Below are 11,100 nucleotides of genomic sequence, written 5' to 3'. Positions count from 1 at the left end.
TCAAGTGAACGTGCGGTGGGATATTTACCCGAGTCAAACAAGCCATTATTTTGCCCATTTTCAAAATGCTGACCAAAAAATCACAAATGAATGTAAAGTGATTTATCAGTCAACCATGCGTAACAGGCTATATTTTTTTAATAAGTAAATTATGGATTATGAGTCAACACTTAGTTAAAAATCCCCCACCTCCCCCTTTTCCCGATGATTGCAAAACCTAATATATAAAAACTAGAAATAGTTTAAAATCCCAAAAAATTACTGACACTTTTTGGAGTTATCTCTCACTACATTTGTGAATTCCCATTTTAGATATATACTTTTTCTTAAATCAAAACTTGAGTTTTCACTTTCCTTTTATCACGTAAAGAAAAAGATAAGGCAACTACATGACAACAAAATGAAATTTTAGAGTTTATGTATGCAAAAAAATTAAAACAACAACAAATGTAAGTAAAGAAAATTTATTCACACACCACAAATGAACACAAAAGTTATGATATCCAAGTTCTGTAAATTTCTCAAATTCGACCCTTAATAGCTTAGAATTTTATAAAAAGAGATTTCTAATTGATCCTACACGTGTTTTAAATATAGATATGCATACTTGAAACAGGTTAAAGATGCAAATGACCAATGGATCTAAACCTCATTAAATTCTCGAGTGAACGTGCGGTGGGTTATTTACCTGAGTCAAACAAGCCATTATTTTGCCCATTTACAAAAACAAAAAGCTTACCTAACAACCATAGATGATTGTAAAGTGATTTATCCGTCAATCATGTGTAACGAGCTATATTTTTGTAAGAAAATGACTTATGAATTTGGAGTCAACACTCCGTTAAAAATCCCTCGCCTCCCCCTTTTCCCGATGATTTCAAAAACTAATATATAAAAAATAGAAAGAGTTTATAATCCCTAAAAATTACAAGCACTTTTTGGAGTTATCTCTCACTACATTTTTGCATTTCCATTTTAGATGTATACACTTTTCTTAAAACAAAACTTGAGTTTTCACTTTCCTTTTATGTCATAAAAGAAAAGATAAGGCAATTAGATGACAACAAAATTTACGAGTTTGTGTATCAAAAAAAATTAAAATAACAACAAATGTTAGTAAAGAAAATTTATTCACAAACCCCAAATGAACACAAAAGTTTTGACGTCCCAGTTTGGGAAATTCAACTAGTTCAACCCTAATAGTTTGGAATTTTATAAGAAAGCAATTTCTAAATTATCCTACACATGATTTTTAAGATGGAAATGCATGCTTGAAACATGTTAAAGATGCAAATGATCTATATATCTAAACCTCATTAAATTCTAAAGTGAACGTGTGGTGGGATATTTACCGAGTCAAACAAGCCATTATTTTGCGCATTTACAAAAAGTTGACCTAACAATCATAGATGATTGTAAAGAAATATATCGGTCAATCATGCGTAATAGGCTATATTTTTGTAAGAAATAATTTAAGGATTGGGAGTCAACACTCAGTTAAAAATCCCCCTCCTCCCCCTTTTCTAGGTAATTGCAAAACCTAATATATAAAAACTAGAAAGAGTTTACAAACCCTAAAAATTACAAACACTTTTTGGAACTATCTCTCCATACATTTCTAAATTTCCATTTTAGATGTATACTTTTTTCTTACAACAAAACTTGATTTTTCACTTTCCCTTTATCTCGTAAACAAAAAATAAGGCAAATAGATCAAGAAATGTAAGTCAAGTAGATTTATTCACACACCACAAATGAACACAAAAGTTTTGTCATCCAAGTTAGGGAAATTCCACTAGTTCAACCCTAATAGCTTCAAATTTATAACATAGAGATTTCTGATTGATCCCACACATGTTTTCAATATGGATATGCATGATTGAAACATGTTAAAAATGCAAATGACCTATGGATCCAAACCTCCTTAAATTCTTAAGTGAACGCGTGGTGGGATATTTACCTGTGTGGAGCAAGCCATTATTTTACCCACTTAAAAAAAGCTTACCTAACAATCATAGATGATTCTAAAGTGATTTATCGGTCAATCATGCATAACAAGCTATATTTTTGTAAGAAATAACTTATTGATTGGGAGTCAACATTCAGTTAAAAATCCCTCGCCTCCCCCTTTTTCTGATGATTGCAAAACATAATATATAAAAATAAGAAAGACTTTACAATCCCTAAAAATTACAGACACTTTTTGGAATTATCTCTTTGTACATTTCTGAATTTCCATTTTAGATGTATACTTTTTTCTTAAATAAAAAATTGAGTTTTCACTTTCCCTTTATCTCGTAAACAAAAAGATATAGCAAATAGATGACAACAAAATGAACATTTTAGAGTATATGTATGGAAAAATTTAAAACAACAACAAATGTAAGTGAAGAAAATTTATTTAGACATCACAAATGAACACAAAAGTTTTGATATCCAATTGATCCAATTCTACTACTTCAACCGTAATAGATTAGAATTTTATAAGAAAGAGATTTCCAATTGAACCTACCCATTTTTTAAATATAGATATGCATGCTTGAAACATGTTAAAGATGCAAATGACCTACGGATCCAAACCTCATTAAATTCTCAAGTGAACATGTGGTGGAATGTTTAACCGAGTCAAACAAGCCATTATTTTGCCCATTTAAAAAAACAAAAAGCTTACCTAACAACCATAGATGATTGTAAAGTGATTTATTGGTTAATCATGCGTATCGGGCTATATTTTGTGAGAAATGACTTATGGATTGGGAGTCTACACTCAATTGAAAATCCCCTGCCTCCCCCTTTTCCCAATGATTGCAAAACCTAATATGTAAAAACTAGAAAGAGTTTACAATCCGTAAAAATTACTGACACTTTTTGGATCTCTCACTACATTTGTGGATTTCCTTTTCAGATGTATACTTTTTTCTTAAGTCAAAACTTGTGTTTTAACTTTCCCTTTATGTCATAAGCAAAAAGATAAGGCAATTAGATGACAAAAATATAAAAATTTAAGAGTTTGCATTTGGAAAAAATTTAAAACAACAACAAATGTTCGTAAAGAAAATTTATTCACACACCACAAATGAACAAAAAAAATTTGATATCTAAATTTGGGAAATTCCACTAGTTCAACCCTAATAGCTAGGAATTTTATAAGAAAGAGATTTCTAATTGATCCTACACATGTTTTAAATATGGATATGCATGCTTGAAACATGTTAAAGATGCAAATGACCTATGGATGCAAACCCTATTAAATTCTCAACTGAAGGTGCGATGGGATATTTACCCGAGTATTACAAGCCATTTTTTCCCATTTATAAAAACCTGACCTAACAATTATAGATGATTGTAAAGTGATTTATCGGTCAATCATGCATAACGGGCTATAATTTTTTAAGAAACAACTTTTGGATTGGGAGTCAACGCTAAGTTAAAAATCCCCACCTTCCCATGTTCCCGATGATTGCAAAACAAAATATATTAAAACTAGAAAGAGTTTACAATCCTTAAAAATTACAAACATTGTTTGGAATTATCTCTCTCTCCATTTCTGAATTTCCATTTTAGATGTATACTTTTTTCTTAAACCAAAACATGAGTTTTCACGTTCCCTTTATCTCACAAACAAAAAGATAAGGTAAATATATGACAACAAAAATAATATCTTATAGTTTATGTGTGCCAAAAATTTAAAACAGCAACAAATGTTAGTAACGAAAATTTATTCACACACCACAAATGAACACAAAAATTTTGATATCCAAGTTTGGGAAATTCCACATGTTCAACCCAAATAGCTTGGAATTTTATAAGAAAGAGATTTCTAATTGATCCTACACATGTTTTAAATATGGATATGCATGTTTGAAACATGTTAAAAATGCAAATGACCTATGGATCCAAACCTCATGAAATTCTCAAGTGAATGTGCGGTGGGATATTTACCTGAGTCAAACATGCCATTATTTTGCCCATTTACAAAAAGCTGACCAAACAGTCATTGATGATTGTAAAGTGATTTATCGGTTAATCATGCGTAATGACCTATCTTTTTGTAAGAAATGGCTTATGGATTGGGACTCAACACTCAATTAAAAATCTCCTGCCTCCCCCTTTTACTGATGATTGCAAAACCTAATATGTAAAAACTTGAAAGAGTTTACAATCCCTAAAAATTACTGACACTTTTTAGTGTTATCTCTCACTACATTTGGGCATTTCCATTTTAGATGTATACTTTTTGCTTAAGTCAAAATTTTAGTTTTCAATTTCCCTTTATGTAATAAAAAAAAAGATAACACAATTAGATGAAAACAAAATAAAAATTTAAGAGTTTGTGTATGCAAAAAATTTAAAACAACAACAAATGTCAGTAAAGAAAATTTATTCACTCACCACAAATGACAAAAAAAAATTGATATCCAAGTTTGAGAAATTACACTAGTTCAACACTAATAGCTTGGAATTTTATAAGAAAAAAATTTCTAATTGATCCTACACATCTTTTAAATATGGATATGCATGCTTGAAACATGTTAAAGATGCAAATGACCTATGGATGCAAACCTCATTAAATTCTTAGGTGAACGTACGATGGGATATTTACCCGAGTATAACAAGCCTTTTTTTTGTCCATTTACAAAAAGTTGACCTAACAGTCATAGATGATTGTAAAGTTATTTAACGGTCAATCGTGCATAACGGGCTATATTTTTGTTAGAAATGACTTATGGATTCAGAGTCAACACTCAGTTAAAAATCCCCGTCTCCCCATTTTCCCAATGATTGCAAAACCAAATATATATAAACTAGAAAAATTTTACAATCCCTAAAAATTATAGACACTTTTTGGTATTATCTCTCTATACATTTCTGAATTTCCATTTTAGATGAATATTTTTTTCTTAAATCAAAACATGAGTTTTCTCTTTTCCTTTATCTCATAAACAAAAAGATATTGCAAATAGATTACTACAAAATTAACATTTTAGAGTTTGTGTATGCAAAATTTTAAAACAACAATAAATGTAAGTAAAGAAAATATATCTAGACACCACAAATGAACACAAAAGTTTTGATATCCAAGTTTTGGAAATTCCACTAGTTCAACCCTTATAGCTTGTAATTAAAGTGAAAGATATGTGAGTAAAGAAGATTTATTCCCACACCACAAATGAACACAAGTTTTGTTATCTAAGTTTGGGAAATTCCACTAGTTCAACCCTTATAACTTGGAATTTAATATGAAAGAGATTTCTAATTGATCCTACACAAGTTTTGAATTTGGATATGCATGCTTGAAACTTGTTAAAGATGCAAATGACTTATGGATCCAAACCTCCTTAAATTCTCAAGCGAACATGCGGTGGGATATTTACCCGAGTCAAACAAGTCATTATTTTACCTATTTACACAAAGTTGACCTAACAATCATAGATGATTGTAAATTGATTTATCAGTCAATCATGCATAAAAAACTATTTTTTTAAGAAATATTTTATGGATGGGGAGTCCACACTCAGTTAAAAATCCCTTGCCTCCCCCTGTTCCCCGTTGGTTGCAAAACATAATATAGAAAAGCTAAAAAGAGTTTACAATCCCTAAAAATTACTGACACTTTTTTGAATTATCTCTCTCTACATTTCTGCATTAAAATTTTAGTTGTACACTTTTTCCTTAAATCAAAGATTGAATTTTCACTTTCCCTTTATCTCATAAAAAAAAAAGATACGTAAAACAGAACTCAACAAAATGAAAATTTTAGTGTTTATGTATGGAAAAAAATTAGCACAAGAAAAAATGTAAGTAAAGAAGATTTATTCACACACCACAAATGAACACAAAAGTTTTTATATCCAAGTTTGGGAAATTCCACTAGTTCAACCCTAATAGCTTTGAATTCTATAAGAAAGAGATTTCTAATTGATCCTACACATGTTTTGAATACGGATATCCATGCATGAAACGGGTTTAAGATGCCAAAGAACTATGGATCCAAACCTCATTAAATTCTCAAGTGAACATGCGGTGGGATATTTACCCTACTCAAACTAGCCATTATTTTTGCCATTTACAAAAAATCTGACATAACAATCATAGAAGATCGTAAAGTGATATATCGGTCAATCATGTGTAACGAGCTATATTTTTGTATGAAATGACTTATGGATATGGAGTCAACACACAAGTAAAAATCCCCCGCCTTCCCCTTTTAGAGATGATTGCAAAACCTAAAATATAACAACAAGAAAGAGTGTACAGTCCTAAAAAATTACATAAACTTTTGGGAATTATCTCTTTCTACATTTGCGCATTACAATTTTAGATGTATACTCTTTCTTTAAAACAAAACTTGAGTTTTCACTATCCCTTTATCTCGTAAACAAAAAAGATAAGGCAAATAGATCACAACAAAATGAAAATTTTAGAGTTTATGTATGGAAAAAATTTAAGATAAAAAGAAATGTAAGTCAAGAAGATTTATTCACATACCACAAATGAACACAAAAGTTTTATTATGCAAGTTATAGAAGTTCCACTAGTTCAACCCTAATAGCTTGGAATTTATAAGCAAAAGATTTCTAATTGATGCTACACATGTTTTGAATATGGATATGCATGCTTGAAACATGTTAAACATGAAAATTACCTATGGATCCAAACCTCCTTAAATTCTCAAGTGGACGTGCGGTGGGATATTTACCCGAGTCAAACAAGTCATTATTTTGCCCATTTACAAAAAGTTGACCTAAAAACCATCGATGATTGTAAAGTGATTTATCGGTCAATCATGCGTAACGGGCTATATTTTTTTAATAAATAACTTTTGGTTATGGAGTCAACACTCAGTTAAAAATCCCCAGCCTCCCCATTTTCCCGATAATTTCAAAAAGTAATATATAAAAACTAGAAATATTTTACAATCCCTAAAAATTACATACACTTTTTGGAATTATCTCTCTTTACATTTGCACATTTCCATTTTAAATGTATATTTTTTCCTTAAAACTAAACTTGATTTTTCAATTTCCCTTTATCTCGTAAACAAAAATATAAGGCAACTAGATCATAACAAAATTAAATTTTTTAGAGTTTCTGTATACAAAAAAATTAAAATAAGAAAAAACATTCACACGCGACAAACGAACACAAAAGTTTTGCTATCCATGTTTGGGAAATTCCACTAGTTCAACCCTAACAACTTGGAATTTAAAAGAAAGAGATTTTTGATTGATCCTACACAAGTTTTGAATATGGATATGCATGATTGAAACATGTTAAAAATGGAAATGACCTATGCATCCAAACCTCCTTAAATTCTCAAGTGATCGTATGGTGGGATATTTACCCGAGTCAAACAAGCCATTATTTTTCCCATTTACACTAAGTTTACCTAACAATCATAGATGATTTTAAATTGATTTATATGTCAATCATGCGTAACGGGATATTTTTTTGTAACATATGACTTATGGATTGGACGTCAACTCTCAGCTAAAAATCCCCCCCACCCCTTTTCCCGATGATTGCAAAATCTAATGTATAAAAATTAGAAAGAGTTTACAATCCCTAAAAATTACGGACACTTTTTGGAATTATATCTCTCTACATTAGTGCATTTCCATTTTAGATTTATACTTTTTCCTTTAATCAAAACTTGAGTTTTCACTTTCCCTTTATCTCGTAAACAAAAAGATATGGTAAATAGATCACAAAAAATGAAAATTTTAGAGTTTATGTATAGAATTTTTTTTAAGAAATGAATAAATTTAAGTAAAGAAGATTTATTCACACACCACAAATTAACACAAACATTTTGATATCCAAGTTTGGGAAATTCCACTAGTTCAACCCTAATAGCTTTGAATTTTATAAGAAAGTGATTTCTAATTGATCCTACACATGTTTTGAATATGGATATGCATGCTAGAAACATGTTAAAGATGTCAATGAACTATGGATCCAAACCTCATTAAATTCTCAAGTGAACGGTCAGTGGAATATTAACCCGAGTCAAATAAACCATTATTTTGTCCATTTACAAAAAGCTGACCTAACAAGCTTAGATAATTGTAAAGTGATTTTTCAATCAATCATGTGTAACGGGCTATATTTTTTTAAGAAAAGAATTATGGATTGGGAGTCAACATGCAGTTAAAAATCCCCTGTCTCCCCCTTTTCCTGATAATTTCGAAACCTAATATATAAAAACTAGAAAGAGCATACAGTCCCTAAAAATTACAGACACTTTTTGGAATTATCTCTCTCTACATTTGTGCATTTTCATTTTAGATGTATACTTTTTCCTTAAATCAAAACTTCAATTTTCAATTTTCCTATATCTCGTAAACAAAAAGATAAGGCAAATAGATCATAACAAATGAAAATTTTAGAGTTTATGTATGACAATAATTAAAAACACGAACAAATGTAAGTAAAGATGATTTATTCACACACCACAAATGAACACAAAAGTTTTGGTATCTAAGTTATGGAAATTCTACTAGTTCAACCCTTATAGATGGGAATTTTATAAGAAAGAGATTTTTAATTGATCCTAGACATTTTTTATTATGGATATGCATGCTTGAAACATTTTAAAGATGCAAATGACCTATGGATCCAAACCTCCTTAAATTCTCAAGTGAACGTGCGGTGGGATATATACCTAAGTAAAAAAAGCCATTATTTTACCCATTTACATAAGGTTGACCTAATAATCATAGATGATTGTAAAGTGATTTATCTGTCAATCATGCGTAACGGGCTATTTTTTGTACGAAATCACTTATGGATTGGGAGTCAACACTCAGTTAAAAAATCCCCCGCCTCCCCCATTTCCCGATGATTGCAAAACAAAATATATAAAAACTAGAAAGAGTTTACAATCTCTAAAAATTACAGACACTTTTTGTAATAATCTCTCTCTACATTTGTGAATTTCCATTTTAGATGTATACTTTATCCTTCAATCAAAACTTGAGTTTTCACTTTCCCTTTATCTTGTAAACAAAAAGATAAGGCAAATAGATCACAGCAAAATGATAATTTTAGAGTTAATGTGACATGACCAAAGGCCACACGACCAAGAAAGGCTCACATATCCAAGTGCATTAGAAGATGTGCCCAAGCCCATAAGACCAAGGATGACCCATGCATCCAAGAGACATAGAGGACGGGCTCAAGGCCCACATATCAAAGTGAAGGCCCATAGGCCCATAGATTAATGATGGCAAGATGGTAAATAAAGGCATAGAGATGGTATTGATGTAATTAAGTTAAAGTTCCAAGGTTAAAACCCTAAACCCTGAGTTAAGGGGTATTATTGTAATACAGTACTTTCATAAATCTATAAATAGAGCTTCAAGGGGAGGGTTGATCATCAATTCCATAACCATTCTTCTTCCAGCTTTCTCCCAATGGGTTTCTTTCCATTTTTTTTCATGAGCTTAATTCATGAAGTCTTGAAAATCAACATGGTATCAGAGCATTGATTTTCAGGACTCGTAGTATGGTTTTCATAATTTCAGAAGCCCATTATTTTTTGTTTCTCATATTGATGGTTTTTTTTCATAAGTTTATGGAACTTCGTTGGAATTCACTTTTTATTTTATCTTTTGTGTTTTTTTTCTTACTGCTCATTGTTGTTCTTTAATTCTTCCCGTATTCGAGTTGAGACGAGTTGACTCAGGTGAACAACATGATACCAGTTGTGCTTCTGGCCGTCTAACCGGCTATCCATCACCGGTTTCCCTTGATCGTTTGCTGCTATCGAGCCTTGTTAGAAAATAAACAGAGATAACAGAAAGATGAAAACTCTATAATTCTTTCTCCTCAATTGATCTGTGTACAAGCAGTGTTATTTATACAGATTATAGTATTCTGGATTCTTTTGGAATACATGACAAGTTCAGTATTCTAGATTGTTCTGGAGTACATGTTTCGATGACACATTTTGGACTCTTCTGGAGGAGCTGTCTTTGTCTTCTTCTAAGGTGAAAGTCTGAGTAGTGCTGAGTTGGCGTGGAGATGAAGACTGAACATTGCTGTTACCGCCTGGCGAGCCCAGCAGTCCTGGCAGGACAGTGAGGCTCGATCTAAGTGTGCAAAATCTGGTAATGGACAGGGGCTTGGTAAAGACATTTTCAATCTGATCTTTGTTGGACAGGAAGGAAACTTGAAGAGCCTTGTTATGAACATGGTCACGAACAAAATGATAATCAATATCCACATGCTTGATTCGAGAATGCATCACAGGATTCACAGATAAGTAAGTGGCCCCCAAATTATCACAATAGATAATAGGTGGTTGAGATAAAAAGATGCCCAGTTCAGATAAAAGGATTGGACCCAAACTAGTTCACACGTAGCATGGGCCAAGGCCTTGTATTCAGCCTCCGTGCTAGACCGAGCAATAGTAGTTTATTTTTTTGAACTCCAGCAGATGAGATTGGTGCCATAGAATAAACAATAGCCATTGGTAGATTTTCTGCCGTCAAGGCAGCCTGCCTAGTCGGCATCAGAGAAGGCAGCCAGAACAGGGGACGAAGAAGGAGTGAGAACTAGACCATAATCCAGAGTCTGTTTCAAGTATCGTAAGATTCGCTTCACAAATTGCCAATGAGAAAGACAAGGGGAATGCATATATTGATAGACCCGATTGACTGAGAAGGCTAAATCAAGCCGAGTGAAGAGAAGATATTGGAGGCTGCCCACCACACTCTGGTACAGAAAAGGATCGTTCATAGAGGGTGAATCAAAGGCAGAAAGTTTAGTGGAGGGAGACATAGGCGTGCCAACAGGCTTACAATTAGCCATATTGGTCTTGTGTAATAAATCAAGAATATATTTGCATTGGGACAAAAAATCCTATTCCAATTTTGGTGACACTCAATGCCAAAAAAGTAATGAAGATGACCAAGATCTTTGACGGGAAAATCGGCACTGAGCAATTTAACGAGCTGAGCAATGGCAGAGCTATCTGAGCTAGTAAGTAGAACATCATCAACATGAACTAAAAAATACAAGACAATTGATTGATGGTGCTAGAGGAATAAGGAAGTGTCAGACTTGGAAGTAAGAAAGCCAAATTCAAGTAGCTTG

General features: G+C 32.0%; 1 protein-coding gene across 1 annotated transcript; it reads right to left on the bottom strand.

Moving 5' to 3' along the window:
* Positions 1-10,506: 10,506 nt before the first annotated feature.
* LOC137938302 (uncharacterized mitochondrial protein AtMg00810-like) lies at positions 10,507-10,815 on the bottom strand. The gene has a single exon (XM_068783283.1). It carries the CDS (start codon positions 10,813-10,815, stop codon positions 10,507-10,509), a length of 309 nt encoding a protein of 102 aa, XP_068639384.1.
* Positions 10,816-11,100: the final 285 nt, after the last annotated feature.

Source organism: Aristolochia californica, unplaced genomic scaffold (assembly GCF_029961685.1).
Source record: "Aristolochia californica isolate CCGP_79_NKW_82.1479 unplaced genomic scaffold, dmAriCali1.0.hap1 SCAF_8, whole genome shotgun sequence".
NCBI classification, from domain to species: domain Eukaryota; kingdom Viridiplantae; phylum Streptophyta; class Magnoliopsida; order Piperales; family Aristolochiaceae; genus Aristolochia; species Aristolochia californica.
Note: the sequence above shows the minus strand (reverse complement) of the source record. Positions and strands in the feature narration are given on the sequence as shown.

Bases quoted from the DNA above. Each gene is read 5' to 3' on its own strand.
- LOC137938302 (XM_068783283.1), bottom strand. From the start codon at position 10,815: ATGGCTAATTGTAAGCCTGTTGGCACGCCTATGTCTCCCTCCACTAAA.